Source organism: Prionailurus bengalensis, chromosome B2 (assembly GCF_016509475.1).
Source record: "Prionailurus bengalensis isolate Pbe53 chromosome B2, Fcat_Pben_1.1_paternal_pri, whole genome shotgun sequence".
Taxonomy (NCBI): Eukaryota; Metazoa; Chordata; class Mammalia; order Carnivora; family Felidae; genus Prionailurus; species Prionailurus bengalensis.
Window position 1 is genome coordinate 4,366,062 of NC_057349.1, and position 19,220 is coordinate 4,385,281.

A 19,220-nucleotide genomic window follows, 5' to 3' on the forward strand; every position below is an offset into this window, starting at 1 on the left:
ACTAAAACAGTGTTACATGTCAATTACATCTCAATAAAAAATAAATTGAAAGAAAGATTCTTCTCCTCTACTCTTATCCCACCCCCTTTATTTAAGGAGACCCAAACCCCCTTTTTCTTTCTTTCCCATGACAAAACCAAATCAATCAAACAAAAACAAAGTTTATACAATGAAACAGTAGCTAAGCCCGTCTTTCCTAGCCAACACACCTTCATCCTGAACCACTTATCAGTGCAACCAAATATATCTTACTAGCTCATGTTTTCTTTACTCCTTCCCAATCCAGACAGGACCAAATAATTCTGGCAGGAAATGTGATATGTAGAGATAATTTTGAATTTTGAATTCAAATCTATTTCCTATTACAAAGTTATTTTCTTTTAGGGTTAGCCTAAGAGCTTTCTGGAATAATTACCCAATGTTAACTTCCATTGCCTATGCAAACAAAATAAAAAATACTTACTAGAGATACATTTTACAATATACTAGCCAAGCAACTTTTTAAAAACCCGATAATGCCCTCAACATAGACCAAATACACTTACAAACACTTACATAGCAAATTATTTGTCATCTTTAGTTATACGAGAATGCTATTTGGAATCTGGATTCTATTTTAGGCTTTCTTTGCTAGCCTTCCTGTACACGATAGGGTTTCACCTGGAGGATACTCAACTATTTTACTCATCGGCTTTAATAGATAACAATGGTCTATAAATAAGGAACTACTTAAAGCATTATATTTTCCCCTGGGCTAGAAAAATAATAGCGGCCATGTCAGATCCTTGGTTTTAGAAGTTAGAAACAACTATCATTCCTGACAATCGCTGAATACAAAAAATTACTAGAATTATTAGCTGATGCAGAAATATTTGGGCAAAGAGGTAGCCCGGGTACTCCCAGGAGCATTCTCTCAGATTACAAGGAATTCCTACAAAATAAATTATTTTAGTGAAACATAAAAATATTGAATACAGAGGCACATACAACTGTTTTTATGCTAAAGTAGGAAGCAACTGTACTAATAATACACATTTTAAAATAATGACATAGAAACTTAAGTAAAACTGTCCTCAGAGGAAAAAACAATATCAACAGGCTGAACACTCTGGTTATGTGGCCAGACGGACACCACACATGAAGTTCTGGCAGTGAAGAAGGAACCAAGACCTACGGCTACGTATACACCATGTGCACAATCCACCTTCTAAAGCACATGGGCTCAACGGAATTAAACAGAATATAAACTAAATAGGAAGTGCAAATTTAAGAGTATACCCCCCAAATTATGCACATTAAAAACAGGAAGAAGCAACAGAGAGAAAAAAAGTCTAGGACCAAGAAAGAACTATCATCCTACTATTTTGTTTTGGAAACAGTCCTCCCCCCTTTTTTTCATGGCATTTATTTAAAAATGTTTTCCTGTCACAAATGAGCTTCCAAAGTTAAATAGTCAACTTCTCCTAAGTAACTTGGGAATTTTTCCACTGTGGCTAGAGGGACAGATACAAGATTTATGCTCACTGAGACTTCTACAACTTTTTCTTGAAAGGGGTACGGATGCCGTACTCTTTAAGGAAAGTTTTAAGAAACAAAATACAAGCAAAGGGAAAAAAGAGAGAGAGAGAAAGACACACACACAAACCAAGAAACAGACTCTTAACTACAGAGAACAAACTAATGGTGACCAGTGGGGAGGTGGGTAGGGGATGGGTGACACAGGGGATGGGGATTAAGGAGGGCACTTGCTGTGATGAGCAGCAGGTGTTACATATGCAAGTGCTAAATCACCAAATTCTACTCCTGAAACTAGTATTGCACTGCATGTTAACTATACTCGAATATAAAATAGAATAGAATAGAATAGAAGAGAAGAGAACAGAACAGAATAGAACAGAATAAAATAGAATAGAATAGAACAGAATAGAACAGAACAGAATAGAACAGAATAGAACAGAGCAGAATAGAACAGAACAGAATAGAACAGAATAGAACAGAGCAGAATAGAACAGAACAGAATAGAACAGAATAGAACAGAACAGAATAGAACAGAGCAGAATAGAGCAGAACAGAATAGAACAGAAGAGAACAGAATATAATAGAACAGAACAGAATAGAACAGAACAGAACAGAATAGAACAGAACAGAATAGAACAGAGCAGAATAGAACAGAACAGAAAAGAACAGAATAGAACAGAACAGAATAGAACAGAGCAGAATAGAGCAGAGCAGAATAGAACAGAAGAGAACAGAATATAATAGAACAGAACAGAATAGAATAGAGCAGAACAGAATAAAACAGAATAGAATAGAAAGAACAGAATAGAATAGAACAGAACAGAACAGAATAGAACAGAGCAGAATATAGCAGAACAGAATAGAATAGAACAGAATAGAATAGAACAGAATAGAACAGAATAAAATAGAATAGAACAGAACAGAACAGAACAGAATAGAACAGAATAGAACAGAACAGAAAACAACAGAACAGAATAGAACAGAACCGAAAACGACAGAATAGAATAGAATAGAATAGAATAGAATAGAATAGAATAGAATAGAATAGAATAGAAGTTTTACAGAATCACAAATCCAAAGTAAGGTGCAGGGCCTCAGCGGGGCCTGAAGCTTCAGCCTTACTGACCTCATTAACAGTCTCCGTGAGCAACAAGTTTCCGAAAGGATGGCTTCTGGGAGGGAGTTTTGTTTGGTCTGGTTTGCAAAGGTGAGATTTTTCCGACCATCAGATCGGCGGCGAGAGCCCAGTGGTGATGGGGTGACGGGATCACCCAAGGGTGCGTCTTACCATACAAGCGTCCAGATCTTCCAAATGATCCATCTCTGCGAGCTCCTCCGCCGTGAGGACGGAGCGTTTGGCTGGCTTCTCCTCGGCCAGCTCAATCTCTGAGGACTCCGGCTGGGGAAGGGTCCTGCCCCGTCTGCTGAAATGCTCAGCCTCAGAGAGTCAAGACGGGTCCAAAGAGGAAAAAGCACAGAGGCAAGGGGAGAGCAGGTGAGCCGAATTCTGGAAGATACCTTCCACAAGGCGGCGCAGTGACTGTGCTTAATCCGCTCACACCTGAATAACTTACCTCTTACTGTCTTTCTTCGGAGGGTGAACGGTTTGAGACAAGAAATACCAAACCTGCCTTAATAAATGAGAATACGTAGTCGAGAAGAAAAAAAGGCGTGTCCTTTTTATAAATTTTATCTCAAATTTCCTCTGAAATAATTTCTTGCTCTAGTCAGTGTTTTAAAAGTATCTAATGAGGGGAAATAAAATGATTCCAACCTTCACTATTTTTAAAGGCTGAGCGGAAGGAAATTGCTAACAAAACTAATTGCTGCTGGCTTTTTTCACGTAATGAATACCATATCGGATAGGATTGACTAATTTCCCATGTTATGCTTTAAGTAACCCTAAAAAATCTAATGGTAAGAGGCAGAATAAACTGGGCTGAAATTAATGAACTCTAGGGTTGAGCTGGTTCATCACCAGCAACTTTGATTCAATTCTTTTGAAATGACGAGAACCACGGGGCGCCTGGGTGGCTCAGCCGGTTGAGCATCCAACTTCCGCTCAGGTCAGGATCTCACGGTTCGTGGGTTCGAGCCCCGCGTCGGGCTCTGTGCTGACAGCTCAGCCTGGAGCCTGCTTCGAATTCTGTGTCTCCCTCTCTCTCTGCCCCTCCCCGGCTCGAGCTCTTTCTCTCTCAAAGATAAATAAACATAAAAAAAAAATTTTTTTTTGAAACGTTGAGGACCAGTTGACAATACTACAGAAGCTCTGGGTATACTCTCAACTTCAAATGGAGAAAGTATTAAGTACTTGGAATGCCTTTGAAAACAAAATTTCATCTTTTAGATACTATTTCTTTCACACAGCAGTTACGCTCTCTTCTTATAATCTAAATTAGCAGAGTATTAAAATACAGCTCAATACAAAAGAACACCCACACAATTCTTTTTAAAACTGTAAAAAGAAAATGTCAATATTTTCCAAGTAAATGCTTCAAAGAAAGACAAATTAAAAAAAAAAGTGAAAAATTCCACCTTTCCGTGTGGGTGCTCGCATACGGTCATGTTGACACAATGTCAAGTGGGCATTTTGAGACCGTCCCTGCAGCCGTGGGTTATAAACTGTTTCTGTAAAGGACGCTCCATAGATTTTTTTTTTTGCTTTTGCTTATTTAAGAAAGAAAAAGTCTTGGGGTGTCTGGGTGGCTCAGCTGGTTAAGTGACCGCCTCTTGATTTGGGCTCAGGTCACGATCTCACTGTTTGTGGGGTCGGGCCCCGTGGTGGGCTCTGTGCTGAGAGAGCCTACTTGGGATTCTCTCTGTCCCTCTCCCTCTTTTTCTGCCCATTCCTACTGCATGCACACTCTCTTTCTCTCTCTCAAAATAAATAAAGTTAAAAAAAGAAAGAAAGAAAGAAAGAAAAAGTCTGGTTTGGGGGCTCTAAACAATGACTGTGCCATAAACTAGAAACTAGTGCTTCCTGGGGCACCTGGGTGGCGCAGTCGGTTAAGCGTCCGACTTCAGCCAGGTCGAGATCTCGCGGTCCGTGAGATCGAGCCCCGCGTCAGGCTCTGGGCTGATGGCTCAGAGCCTGGAGCCTGTTTCCGATTCTGTGTCTCCCTCTCTCTCTGCCCCTCCCCCATTCATGCTCTGTCTCTCTCTGTCGCAAAAATAAAATTAAAAAAAAAAAAAAAAAGAAACTAGTGCTTCCTAAATCCTCTGTGGTGATGAACCAGTTTCTTGTATTTCCAATTTGCCACAGACCAGTTTACTGATAAAAAAACAATAAAAATAAAACAGTGGGGCATCTGGGTGGTTCAGTTAAGCGTCTGACTTCAACTCAGGTCACGATCTCATGGCTCGTGAGTTCAAGCCCCGCGTCGGGCTCTGTGCTGACAGCTCAGAGCCTGGAGCCTGCTTCAGACTCTGTGTCTCCCTCTCTCTCTGTCCCCCCTCCACTCGTGTTGTCTCTCTCTCTCAAAAATAAATAAACATTAAAAGAAAATTAAAAAACAATAACACATTGGAAAAATAACATGTTTGCGTATTATGGCCATTTCAAATTGCTCTAGAAGTTTCTCCATGTTTCCTCGTGGTTGAACCTCGTCAGGGACTGGTGCCCATTGGTTGGTGGGCCAGCTCTAGTCCATATCACCGCTGGAGATGTCTGCTCTACCTTTCATTTTTAGAGGACAGCCTTATGCCTTTTTCTGAAATGAGTTTTTCAAAATATTCACATCGTCTGCCTGGCGGAGAAGAAGCGGTTACTGTTGCCGTTTCTGTGGCGTTCTCTGGTGTCACCAACAATTCAATGCCCTAAGACTGGGTATCTCCAGCCTGCACAGTTAACCTGAAACGCTTCACTGGGGAAATGTCAGAACTCACTTCAGAGATCCGCACCGCATCACGTCGCTATTGTGTTTGAGACACAAGATATAACAGTAACAAAACCTTCATCTGTGCCTCAGAGGACTTCCTGAAGTTCACAACACCTGAAGGTGCTGATATATTTTTTATACGCATTGATATTGGAAGTAAAGTCTTCTACCTTGGTAAACCAGTCTCTAGATAAAGAAAATTGATTTCTTTACCTCAGTTATATCCAAGAAGCCTGGCTGGACGCTCAGCGGCTATCAATCCCTAGAATGTGTCCATTTCACCCTTGCCTTTCTTTGGTCTCCAAACATTTCATTTCCCTAGCCTCATGTCTTCAAGAATATTCCATTCTCAAATTATCGTATCAGAGACCAACAAAATAAGCACACAAAGATGAAATAATCTAAAATATCTTTAGATCCCAGTCTCCGCATTATTTCCTAACAAAACCCTTGACCTGCATTATAGGCGGATGACAAAATTTCTGGATACCATCACTTCTGCTTCTCTCCCTGCCATGCCTTCTGGAGAAATTCTAGCATGCTCTAGAATCTCTGGAAGAAACGTAGGAGCAAAGGTAGGGTCTTGGCCCACAGGGCTGCGAAGGAGTAAAACGTAGAAAGGAAGCCATATCCCCAAACTGGAGCCTGCCCTGCATCATGGCAGACGACAACGGAAGTCCCACTCAAGATGTCCATGGCACTCACCAGTTTATGATGGCAGTGTGAGAGCGCATCCAGAATCTCGTCCACAATCCGATCAGACAGGAAGGAGGCCACTGTCAACTTCACTTCACTGTGTGGACATCAAAAGCACACGGTAGCATTTTCATCTGTGCGAGGGGAAAACACCACCCACCCCGACGCTCTGTTGGTAAGGTCAACTGTGATTCTGTTTCCGTCTTTGGAAACAGGATGTAAGGAGGTGTGAACGGGGCCAAGGATTCCCAAAAATAAGCCTTAAACACTGCCATAAACACACAGGTAACAGGCATTCTTTACCACTTTCAACCTGCCTCTGTAATTTCAAAACTCAAGATTTAGTGGGAGAAATGGAAAACATCTGGATCAAGACGAACTTAATGGGAACCATGTGCCATGTGGCAAGGAACAATTCATCCATTGACATAAATGCAAACAAACCCGGGCTGGAGTAAATTAAGAAAGTCTGATTGTTGAACTCTGGTTATTACTTTACTTATTTATTTTTTTCCTCTTTGAGATCTTGATTTTATTTTATTTTATTTTATTTTATTTTATTTTATTTTATTTTATTTTACTTTATTTATTTTATTTAAATTCACATCAATTAACATCCGGTGTAGTATTGGTCTCAGGAGTAGAACCTGGGGATTCCTCACTTACATATAATACCCAGTGCTCATCCCAACAGGTGCCCCCCTCAATGCCCATCCCCCCGTTAGCCCATCCCCGCCCCCCTCCAGCAACCCTCAGTTTGTTCTCTGTATTGAGGAGTCTCTTATGGTTTGCCTCCCTCTCTGTTTCTGCCTTAATTTTGTTATTACTTTAATACGCATTTCCCCCACCTTGAAAACAAACTTTTTGCCAACCAAATGGTACCACATTGAACTGCTTTTGCCTTCAAACTATTATAAACTCACTGTTCTCTTGCCTTTGATGAACAGAAGTTACCATAATGTTCAGTTTTAGTGTCTCTTGCCTGACCTTACGCAGGAGTCCAGACAACAGAAAGTAACACGCTAGTTAATTTTAGAGTTCTCACTAATAAATCGGCCACCAAGCTGTCAGTCGGACAGCTGGTATTTTAGTCAGAATTTTACCTCTGTGGTATTCCCCAAGAATTCAAACTCCATTACTGTGTCTTCAGTCTGACTAGTCCTACCTAAATGCACAAACGCACAAATGTACGTAAATGCACAATACATTTCAAGGTGAATGTGCTAAAGAGATACATACCCACACTCCCACGTCGGCTCGTGAGTTCCGTCTGCTCTTGAAGTCAAGAATTGTAAAGTTTTGACCGCAGGGAAAGGAGTTATCCAAATAAAATTATTTAGTCACAAAGCTAAGGTGGAAAGTATGTTTGTGTAACAGGGAAAAACCTTTCTAACCTAAAGGCAGTAATTGGCATTGGGAGTTTTCTGCCAAGGAAGGTTTCGGATGGCAGGGTGGGAAAACGGAGGCACTAACTCTTGGATGCCTCCATTAAAAATTCTCCTAGGCTGAAGATAAAAGGACATTTCATTCATTCCTGTCTCCGAAACAAGGTCCCAGCAGCTACTTGGTTTATCTAATACTTTATTATTCCCCAGAGGCGTCCACTGACAAAATTCACCTGGGTCTCTTTAAAAATACAGATTACTGGGTCCCACCCAAACCTCTGGGGGAGGAGCTGGGGGGCTGGGAATCTCATTATAACAAGCGTTTCCTCTCCTTTTTTCAGCCATGTTTGGAAAATTTACTCCCTCATAAAACTATAGAATCAGTAGTCTATCTCCGGTTCTCTCCACCCCACCCTGAACTGGGGAGGGGTGGTTTATCTGTCTCACGTTGGAGCACCAAAAATGATCCTTTAAATACAATGCACTTAAAAAAAAAACAAAGTCTCAGGATGGTTCTATCATTTTGTTACTGGATATTATACTTCCTTATTGGACTTCCAAACTGCAAACTTTGTAGGGGGAATGATTCCACTTAAGCCCCATTGCACAGATGTACCTGAATGTCTACACAGGTGTAGATGTGCAAATTTCATCCCACCAGTGCTCAGGGCGATACGTTATAAAAAGCCGGGCAGGGACTTAATGAACACGGAGGCGAGTCACTGATGTAAAGCATTCTATACTGCTGTTCACTTTTCAGAATCTGCCCCTTTTCAAAAGAAGTGACCATATTTGACAGAATTTGGCGCAATAAAGGCATCAGAGTACGGTCCATTGGCAGTTCAATCCATTATGACGGAAGAATGGTGGCCAATACATCTTTTCCTTCTTCGTACATAAGGGGCCTCAACAAAAATCCCAAAACTCTAGGTTCAAGAAATATGAAAGCATATCTCGTAAGGGCTAGCTAGAGTTGATAAAATCACTAATCTGCGGGGTCCTGTAAATCCTCTACATGTCTTTTCATTTCTCAATTCCTTCAAACTGTATCATTCAGCTGAGTCGGCACTAAAATCTTTTATTTTTAGAAACCCCAACACACACATGGCTGCATCTTAGACCCGAGACTGTCCCATTACTGCAAAAATCCTCGACCCTCAAAGTCCCAAGATCAAGCTTCAGTATCTAGATTGTGTAACATTTTTGGCTTCTTTTAATTCTTTTTCTCAAAGGCTGTCATTCAGTTACGCATCATTCACTATGTGTCGACACAACTCCTAATTCTTCAGAGGAGAGCTGGGGTTTTTAAATTTTTTAAATTTTTAATTTTTTTTTTTTGCTACACCTAAACACTCTTATCAATAAGAAACGGTTAAAATGGAAAAAATGGGGAAGTTCAAATATTTCTGAACCTGGTTTTGGTTTCTAGTCCACTGATTCCCCAACTGAGACACAATGAGAACTCGTGGAGTATCACTCAGACTGGGAAGCACCTGAGTTTCTACGTGAAATAAAACCCTTAAAAAGAGCAGTTAGCTGTATGCTCTTTAGTAACGCACGCGTTCTTGTGGAAATGTGTAAACCTATGCATTTATGCACAGCTCTATTTATATACAGTCGGCGCCTATCAGACATGCCTCACGCGTTATATACAGAGACAGCCAACAGTAACAGTCTTCGCGGCTGCTCCCACGGCATTCACGGAAACCACAGAGCCTCGGTTTATTAACATCGTAAACCTACCTAATTTTGTTAAGGATGTCAATTCCAGACTGCTCCAACAGGACATTTTTAACAAAGGTACGTGGGATGGAGATCTTTTCAGTGCTGGCATGAATCAAGTCTTGTCGGATGTGGGCTTTCTTCATCACGTTGGGACACAGATCCTCGGCAGCGTCGACCATGGACTCGAGCAGCACCTGCAGTGTGGCACAAGCACAGGGGAGAGGTGACGGCGGGGCACAGGACGCACCTGCCGTAAGGCTGAAAGGTGGTTATAGCATGACGCTGAGCCCTTGGACGGCGGGGCCTAAGAGGGAGCGCGGAGCACGGTTAAGGATTCTGAGCCGCCCCGGGGGTGACCTGTGACCGTTGATGAGCACTGATCTCAGGCAATCACTTTAAATACCTGGCAGGCCGGCATCGGAAGTGGCCGGCTGTGCCAGGTGCACTTGATGCCAGGCATTCGTGAAAAGATGTCAAAGGACACACGTCGAGCCTTTACACGCCACCTTTACCACACCAGCTAGTTCCCCCTGCTGCTAGAAAATAAAGCAACAGATGCCCTTTGACTATATCGAACTTGACCTCTTGCGTGATTTTGTAAATCACAGAAACCCCAAATCAGGGGGAACCATTCAAGAGCTCTATCAAAACATCAGTAGCAAAAACAAAAAAAGAATTCTACAGATTTATTCTTTTAAAAGAAAAGCTTTAGTGCTGAGTCAAACTGTAATTGTTACAACAACAAGAAACAACATGGATGACGGACACAAACATTTAGGGGGCACTTTACAAACACTCAAAACATGCTTAAGGAGCACTCTAGAGTTTGTCAAATCTTTCTCCACATTTTATCCTCCCGACATCTGTGACGATGGGGGGCGGGGTAGGGGTTCACACGATCACCATTTTGTAGTTGAAGAATGTGAGCTAGAGAAAGTTAAATAACTTGCCTGACATGGACGAGACGGCCTGTAGTGTGTGAAAATGGCACCAGTATTCGTGTCAGACCTAAATCTGAACTGTAGCTGAGTGATACCGGGCTGTTATGGCTTTCCTAATTTTACTTGGCTCGTGTATAAAATGGCAAATAAAAAAGTCCTTGCCTCCCAAGATCATTGAAGATAAAAGGACATTACACACGTAAAGTACGTAGCATAATGCTCAGCGTGCAGTGAAAGTTTCGTCAGGGTGCCTGTGTGGCTCAGTCGGTTGAGCTCAGGTCACGATCTTGTGGTCTGTGAGTTCGAGCCCCACATTGGGCTCTGTGCTGACAGCTCAGAGCCTAGAGCCTGCTTCGGATTCCGTGTCTCCCTCTCTCTCTGCCCCTCCCCTGCTCACCCTCTGTCTCTGTCTCAAAAATAAATATTAAAAAAAGTTTTTGCAAAAGTTAGTCTATCACAGATCCTATTATGAATCTGTTTCCACAGATACTACTTTTAACGATAAGATCTCAGTTTCTGGAAGCCAGCGTGATGCCATTACTATTCTGGTGTGAACAAGGACAAAGTGGCATTATCCCGGACAGATGGGTACAGGCTCTGTCCGCTCACATATTCACATCCAAGCCCAATCCCACTAGTGACATCTCTCGTTCTGCTGCAGGCTGGGAAGTAGAACGGCAGGGACTTGTGAAACACGGGGGGGGGGGGGGGGGGGAGGCAGACACCTGAGAAGTTTCCAAAAGCAACTCCTATTTTGACAGCACTCTGGCCCTATTATAACTCTAATTACTGGTTTTGCACATTACTCTGAGAAAGCTACAAGCAATGCAAATAAGATCGTGTAAGATAGATTATTTTCCTCCTTGGCATGAAAAGAAACACACTCCGGTCCAGACTGCATAGCAGTCCAGCCCTTCCGATAAGAATCTATACTCCTCCACATTCAGCTTAGTTCAAGCATTGCCTCTTTGAGGTGACCTTCTTGATCGTACTGTCTTTATGGCCTTTGCACCCCAAGCTGTGTTTCATGACATTCTTTGGTAACACCTAGCATCTGGTGGGGATCTCAGAAATGAAATGCGTCACAGAATGGTCAAGAATGCAGTGACTTTTAGCCACTTGGGTGTGAAAGAACCCCTTTGAGAATCTGATGAACACTCAACTCAGAATAGTATAAAATTTTGCGTGTAACTTTAGAAGTTCATGGAGGGTTAGAGGCACCAGACTCCAGACGTACAACTTGCACCTGACGGCAACTGCGAACTCCTACCCTTTATCGTCAGGACCTAGCACACCTCTTGGGACATCTCTAAAAACATAAAAAAAGTGTTACAAGCCCAGGGACTCACCGAATGTGGGTACTGAACAGTGCATCTTTTCTCAGCTAGTCTTCTCTCTCTCTGTTGCATTGGTTTGTCTACCTCTGCTCACTGTCCTAATTACGATACGTCCTAATATATTGTTAAGCAAGACTACCAACCATCTTTCTCTTCGTAAGCATCTGAGCTATTTCGAGCACTGCTTTTCCATATACTCAGAATTAGCTTTGTCAAGGTCTGTTAAAAATCTGTTGGAATTTCCACTGAATTGTGTCCAAGAATAGATGAGTTTTGGAAAAACTGGCATCATGGGATCCCGTCTCTTCTACTCAGAAACACGACACACATTTTACTGTTTTAGACTTTCTTTTAATGGTTATTCATTTTTTTAAAGATTTTTTGAATGTTTATTTTAGAGAGAAAGAGAGCACGCACAAGATGTGGAGAGGCGGAGAGAGACAGGGACAGAGGATCCAAAGTGGGCTCTGTGCTGACTGCAAATGGCAGTATCTCATTCCTTTTTTGTTGTCAAGTAATATTCCACTGTGTGTCTGTGTGTGTGTGTGTGTGTGTGTGTGTCCATTCATCTACTGTTGGACAATGGGCTACTTCCGTATCTCGGCTATCGTACATAATGCTGCAATAAACATACAGGTGGATACATCTTTTCGAATTTGTGTTTCTGTTTTCTTTGGGTAAACACTCAGTATTGGAATTATTGGATCATATGGTAATCCCGTTTTTCATTTTTGAGGAGCCTTCATACTGTTTTCCACAGTGGCTGTACCAGTTTGCATTCTCCACATCCTCACCAATACATACTTCTGGTCTTCTTGATTTTAGCCACTGTGTCAGGATATCTCCTTGTAGGTTTGATTTGCATTTCCCTGATGATTAGTGATGTTGAACATCTTTTCATATGTCTGTTGGCCATTTGTCTGTCTTCTTTGAAAAAATATCTATTCAGGTCCTTTGCCTATTTTAATTGGATTATTTGGGGGGGGGGGTTGGTATTGGTATTGACTTGTAGACAAGTTCCTTACATATTTTGAAACACTAACCCCTTATCAGCTATATCATTTAAAAATATCTTTTCTTATTCAGTAAACTGCCTTTTTGTTTTGTTGGTGGTTTCCTTTGCTGTGTAAAAGCTTTTTATTTTGGTGTAAACCCCAGAATTTAATTTTGGTTTTGTTTTTCTTGCCTGAGGAAACCTATTTAGAAAAATGTTTCTTTGGCTGATCAAAGAAATTACTGCCTATGCTTCCTTGTAAGAGTTTTATGGTTTCAGGTCTCACATTTAGGTCTTTAATCACATTTTCAGTTGATTTTTTATGGTGTAATCAAATGGTCCAGTTTCATTCTTCTGCATGAAGCTCTCCAGTTTTCTCAGCACTGTTTGTGGAAGAGACTGCTTCCCTATTGTATATTCTTGCCTCCACTGTTGTAGATTAATTGACCATACAAGCTTGGGTTCACTTCTGAGCTCTCTATCCGGTTCCACTGATCTGTGTGTCTATTTTTGTGTCGGTACCATACTGTTTTGATCACTACAAATTTGTAATATATCTTGAAATCTGGAATTGTGATACTCCTGGCTTTGTTCTTCTTTCTGAAGGCTGCTTTGGCTATCTGGGGTCTTTTGAGGTTCCATACAAATTTTAGTATTATTTGGTCTAGCTCTGTGAAAAATATAGTTGGCATTTTTGTGGGGACTGCATTAAATTTGTAAGTTGCTTTGGGTAGTATGGACATGTTAACAATATTGATTCTTCCAATCCATGAGCATGGGATATCTTTCCATTTGTCCGTGTCATCCAATATTCTCTATTATTACTTTTTAAAATTACTTGCTCAATTACTGGTAGTCGTATTCAGAGTTTTCTACCGCAATGAATTTGTTGATTTCTTTTCGTAATTGTGTCCACTCGTTCTTATATACACGAAGCCCTAGGACTAGATGCATACACATTTGAAATTATGTGTTTCTGGTAAACTGGATCATCCAATGACCTATTTTATTTCCAGTGAGGCCTCTTCTATTGTATCACTAGGTTTGGGTGGGAGCATTCCCCTGGTGTGGAGCTGAACCTTGTACTGCAGAATGGTTAGGTTCATTGTCACCTGGCTAAGCCAGTGGCTGTGAGAACCCCAAATAATCTCAAACACTTCCTAATGACCTTCGAGGCAGGCAGCGAAACCCCTGGTTTAGCGTCTCGGCTTCAGTTGTTATATGAGAAATCGTAACATGGATATTTTACTTCCTTTCTGAAGCAGCACTGACCAATGGACCTTCCGGAGATGATCAGTGCCGTCCGATAAGAGAGCCACTAGTCACACATGGCTATGGAGCAGTTCAAACACGGCGAGTGCAACTGAGAAACTGAATTCTAAGTTTTTAAGAGTTAATGTTAAATTATGTTTAAATGACCACATGTGGGTAACAGATAATACACTGGAGAATGTAGGTCTAACACTGATGTCCTAACCCTTTTCCCGGATAAAACTAGGCTGTTAGATTGATCTTCCTCATTCCCTATTGACTTAAATACTGGGTTCCAATATTTTACTTATATGTACTCCTAATTTCACAGCACAGACCAGGTATTATACGATAACCTACACACTGTTGTTTATAGTCAATGTTTGTCTTTACCCACATTTGGTATTTTCCCTTATTATTCTTCCTTGCATCTCAGACCCTCTCTCTTTGGAAATTTCTCCTTCGCCCCAAAGTATATTCTTTAGATGTTTATTTAGTGTAGTCTAGTTACAGTAAGCTATTTCAGTTTTTGTTTCGATGCAAATGCTTTCATTTCATCCTTATTCTTAAAAATTAGGTGTGTTGGATATAGAATTCTCGGTTTGCACTATGCGTTCTGTATGTTCTCTCGGGAGCATGAAGATATTCTTTCATCATCTTTGGCTTCCACTGACTACTGATTTGAGAGCTGTCTTATCAGTCCTAATATTGGTCTTTTTAAAGCGAAGATGGCTGTGCCCTCCCGGTGGCTCCTTGCAATATCTTTTCTTTGCTCTCAATGTTTTTCACTTTTCGTTATGTGATTGTAGACGCGGATTTGCTCTTATCTGACACGGGTTATCGCTGGACTCCCTGAACTGAAAGACTCTGGTCTTTCAACAATCCCTGAAATTCTCAGCTACCACCTCTTCAGTTGTTCCTTTTACTGTTCTCTCTTCCCTTCTGGAGATATAAATCATATATACACTTCCTCACTCCTTACAGTCTCCATTTTGTTACACCATGTTACGCTACCTTCAGACAATTTGCAGTAAGTGACCCTGTATTTGAAATGTGATAACCAGATTTCACTTTGCATGTATCTCCCCAATGACAGTTATGAGGGTCTCTTATTTCTTAACTATAAAAACAACTAACACTTCTCTGAAATCCTGCACAGTATTTGTAAAATAAATTGGGTGAATAGCCTTACCATGGCGGCTACACTCCCATATTCTTGCAGTGGGCCAAAGACTTGCTGTAATTCACTACCAGCCAATACAATGTCCACACTAAAGGGCCCTGAAATCTTTCTTTTGCTTTAGAAAATAAGGATAGGGAAATAAGAAAACTCAGAGAACTCTTTTAGCCAAACTGAGTTAATACCTGCGAAAATGCCATCGACACCCCTCAGGCCTCATTTCCTTCATAAATCTGAAATTTACCAGTGATGTATTTCACAGGTTACACTGGGAGTGAATAAGAATTTCCAAAGCCAAAACAAGCACTCTGAAATTTAAGACCAGAAGGGAAAAATGAAGGTTTCTTTTATGCTAAAACATTCAAATCCCATTTATTCATCCACTATTACTGCTCTTACTCTGGGAATCAATGTTAGGATCAAAAAAAGGGAAAACAGGAGGAGAGTTGTCCTTTTAAAGTACCTAAAACAGCCTAGTCCAGAGAAAACAGCACCTCGTTTCAAAGGGATTTCTCCAAACTTAATGGCTTTCTTCTCTTCCGGGAAGTCTGCTAAGAAGGCGGCTCACCTGGACATTTCTTTTGCTTTTCTGAAAGGATATTTTTTGAAAGATGGCTCGGAGAGCTAGTGGAACTTATTCTTACCCAATGTTCAAAATGTCTACCATTGGCCCTGGTGCAGGACAATGCTTAGACACAGGGACACCGCTGACCTGCCTAGAGCACGGAGCTAGGAGCAAGCCCGGGGCACAACCCCAGCCCTACTTGTCCCATTATTTGAAAATTCACTGCAATAAAAACTTAATTCTACAAAACCATCCATCCATATTAGCTTTTGCTAGTGCAACACATGAATTTGAAAGAGTCTGGCAGATAGAGAAAGGACTTCTTTTAAAAACAAAGTTGATATTAGTAGTGAAATAAAGAAGGACCACTGTAGTTTAGTAAAAGAGTTAATATGGATTCTAATAAGACACATTTTTCCGACATAATTTTAAGAAAATCAAGACACTGGAAGGCTGTATAGACAAATGGGGATTTTTTAAAAATAGTGAAACGATGTCCATTTGTCAGTAAACTAGAAAGAAACAGAGAGGAAGTAAACTGCCTGCAGTCTATTGAAATTAGTCTACTGCACACAGTTAAAAGGAAACTCATGAGCAACTTTTAAGTAAGAGGTCGCGATTGAAGATTTGCTCTGATTCATGCCAGACGTTCCCAAAGGGAAAGGAACTTGCAAGGGGACTGAAGAGTGAAGAAAACAAGCAAGTGGGGAATATAAAACACGGGCCACTGAGGAGCTGGGACCTCGGGGACCCGAGAGCAGAGAAAGGCATTCTCTGGCACACGCAAATAAGAAAGCCGTGATGGAGGCCCCCAGTGGGACTGGCCAGCATCAGAAGATGCGGGAAACGTCTATTTACAAAAAAATAGTTTGGGTCCTAAATATACTGCCATTTTTTCAGGCTTTTAAAAATTCAAAAGCTTTCTACTTCAGACCTCTGCCTTCTACTCCCTCCCAAGAATGAGAGGTGCGTCCATGGCAACCGCTCAGTGCACAGAGAAGGAAATGGGACAGAGGGAAGGCAGACGGCTTGTGGTTTCCACCAGTTGAGACAAACACAGTCAGCAGCTGTTCGACAAGGAAGGTCCTGTTGCCGTGTCCGATGTAGATTTAGATGCCAGCCAATTTTTGGCACGTAAAGAGATCTCGCACATACATTAAAGGGAAAAATTAGACAGTAGATACAATTATGCAATGTATAAAAGAAATACAAATGGCTAATAACATTATTTGACTTATACTGCCTACTAAAAAGAATCCAAGGGACAGGGGTGCCTGGGCGGCTCAGTCGGCTAAGCGTCGACTCTTGATCTCGGTTCAGGTCACGGTCTCACGGTTTGTGAGTTCGAGCCCCACATCGGGCTCTCTGCTGATGGCACAGAGCCTGCTTGGGATTCTCTCACTCCCTCTCTCTCTCTGCCCCTCCCCTGATCGTTCTCCCTCAAAATAAATAAACATTTAAAAAAAATCCAAAGGACAAAATGAACTTTTTCTAACCCTTTATATTGACGAATATTAAAAGATTACTACCCCAATACTCAAAGAGGGTGCAGCAAACACAAGCAGTTGCACATCAAGGTATAAAAGACCACTGGACCTAGGAGTGGGTCAGCTATCGGCATTGACCCTAACTGGACTAATCAGAAATTAGACAATAAATAGGCCGGCTGCGAGATAACAGAAAATACATACCAGTCTCTGGCCCCAGTTCCTGGCACAGAGCTCCAAAAACCCTTGTAATTTCCTGGATACTAGGAGTGTCTTTTGTTCTAATGGGGTGACGCTGGGTGGGCTTCTGAATGGTTCCAGATGAGGGCTGGTCATTGGAAAAGACCGAACCACGATTAGGAGGTAGGAGTTTTCAGCCCTGCTACACCTTCTCTTGAGAAGGGAGCATAAAAAATCCAAAAAGTACAGGGCACCTGGATGGCTCAGTCGGTTAAGCATCTGACTCTTGGTCTTGGCTCCGGTCATGATCTCACAACTTCTGAGTTCGAGCCTTGCGTCTGTGCTGACAGCGCGGAGCCTGCTTGGGATTCTCTCTTTCCCGCTCTCTCTGCTCTCCCTGGCTCACATAGTCTCTCTCTCAAAATAAATTTTAAAAACTTTAAAAAATTTCCGGAAAGTACACGTTCAGAGAACTTCAAGACTGGTGAGCACGTGGAGGCACGGGGCGGGGTGGGGGGGTTTGGGGGGTGGCTCTGTGACGAGGTGTGGCAGGTTTGAGCCTCCCCATGGACCTGCCCTGGGCCTTTCATCTGAGTGCTCATCTGTACCGTTCATCACATCCTTGAATAGACTGGTAGACGTGTTTCCTTGACTTCTATGAGTCGCTCTAGCAAATTAATCCCACCTGAGGGGGGTGATGGGGGAACCTCCGATTTAATTATAGCCAATCGGTCAGAAACACAGGTGACAACCTAGACTTCCTGTTGGCATCTGAATTAGGGGTGAGGAACAGTCTTGTGAGACTGAACTCCTAACCTGTGGGGTCTGAACCTTCTCTGGGTAGACAGAGTCAGACTGAGTTAAGTTGTAGGGCACTCAGTCGGTGTCATAGAGAATTGCTTGGTGGGGGGAAATTCCCACACATCTGGCGACCAGAAGTGTCAGGAGTGAAGCTTTCGGTGTGAAAGTGAAGGACAGACAGGGGGACAGAGGTTTCTGAATGCACTGGTACATCCATGTCATGAGATACTGTGTCGCCATTAAAATGATGGTGATCATTCACTTTCCTTGAATTGTATTCATGACCTTGTACCGAATATAAAAAGTATTCTGGCGTAATCATGTAGATGTAAAATTGTGCGTATAGACACGGAGCGTTTGGAAAATTCACTAAAACATGAAGAAGGACGCCACTCTGGGATCTCAAGTGGTTTTTACTCTCATTTCTTTTACACTTATTAGTACTTTTTCAACGTTTCACAGACTGAGTTTCCTTTCGTAAGTAAGAAATAAATAAACAACCAAGAGAGCATCCTTACATATCTTATCCTTCGTGGAGGACAAAACGTTAGCTAACAAATGATCTGGCAGGACTCTCCCAACCAGCCGGTGGTCCTTTTTCCGCCCCTTTGTCTCTATTCAGAATGGATTCAAAATAACCACGTTAAAAAAATTAAATAAAGACAATACACAAACAAGAGCCTCTCCACGTCATTCGCACAGGGAGACAACAGAGGCTTACACTCCTAAATAATCCACATTTTCTTCCTCATTAAGTTAATTTACAAGCATAGTAATTAGCCTGTTGTGAAATTATTACTGAGTCCCACATCAAATCCCTATGAACCATAGCAATTTTGTTCTCAGAAGAAACCAAATAATTATAGAAATGCAGACACGGTTTTTTAAGGCATCCTTGAGCAGGCAGGTTAGAAATGATGAAAACTGTTTGAAGGTAACATTTCTCTGTGTAGCTGTTTTTTGAAGCTACCTTAAGAAAAATCTAGTCTTGGGGCACCTGGGTGACTCAGTCGGTTAGGCTTCCAACTTCGGCTCAGGTCATGATCTCACAGTTTGTGAGTTTGAGCCCCGCGTCGGGCTCTGTGCTGACGGCTCGGAGCCTGGAGCCTGCTTCGGATTCTGTGTCTCCCTCTCTCTCTGCCCCTCCCCTGCTCGTGCTCTCTCTCTCTCTCTCTCTCTTTCTCTCTCTCTCAAAATTAAAAAAAAAAAAAACACTAAAAAAAACTGTAAAAAGAAAAAAGAAAAATCTAGTCTTTGGTTACTCTACTCCTTTACATTTCAG

The 19,220-nt window shown here is 41.7% G+C and overlaps 1 protein-coding gene across 15 annotated transcripts in view; it reads right to left on the minus strand.

Annotated features, from left to right (window-relative positions):
* The window catches only part of CARMIL1 (capping protein regulator and myosin 1 linker 1), a 311,455-nt gene that overhangs the window by 61,523 nt on the left and 230,712 nt on the right, over positions 1–19,220 (minus strand). For all 15 annotated transcript variants that reach the window (XM_043590676.1, XM_043590670.1, XM_043590668.1 and 12 more), the window contains 3 exons: positions 9,221–9,396; positions 6,102–6,189; positions 2,807–2,956 (listed from right to left, as the gene is read on the minus strand). In XM_043590676.1, coding sequence (XP_043446611.1) covers positions 2,807–2,956; positions 6,102–6,189; positions 9,221–9,396 — 414 coding nt within the window. The remainder of the gene's footprint in view (positions 1–2,806; positions 2,957–6,101; positions 6,190–9,220; positions 9,397–19,220) is intronic.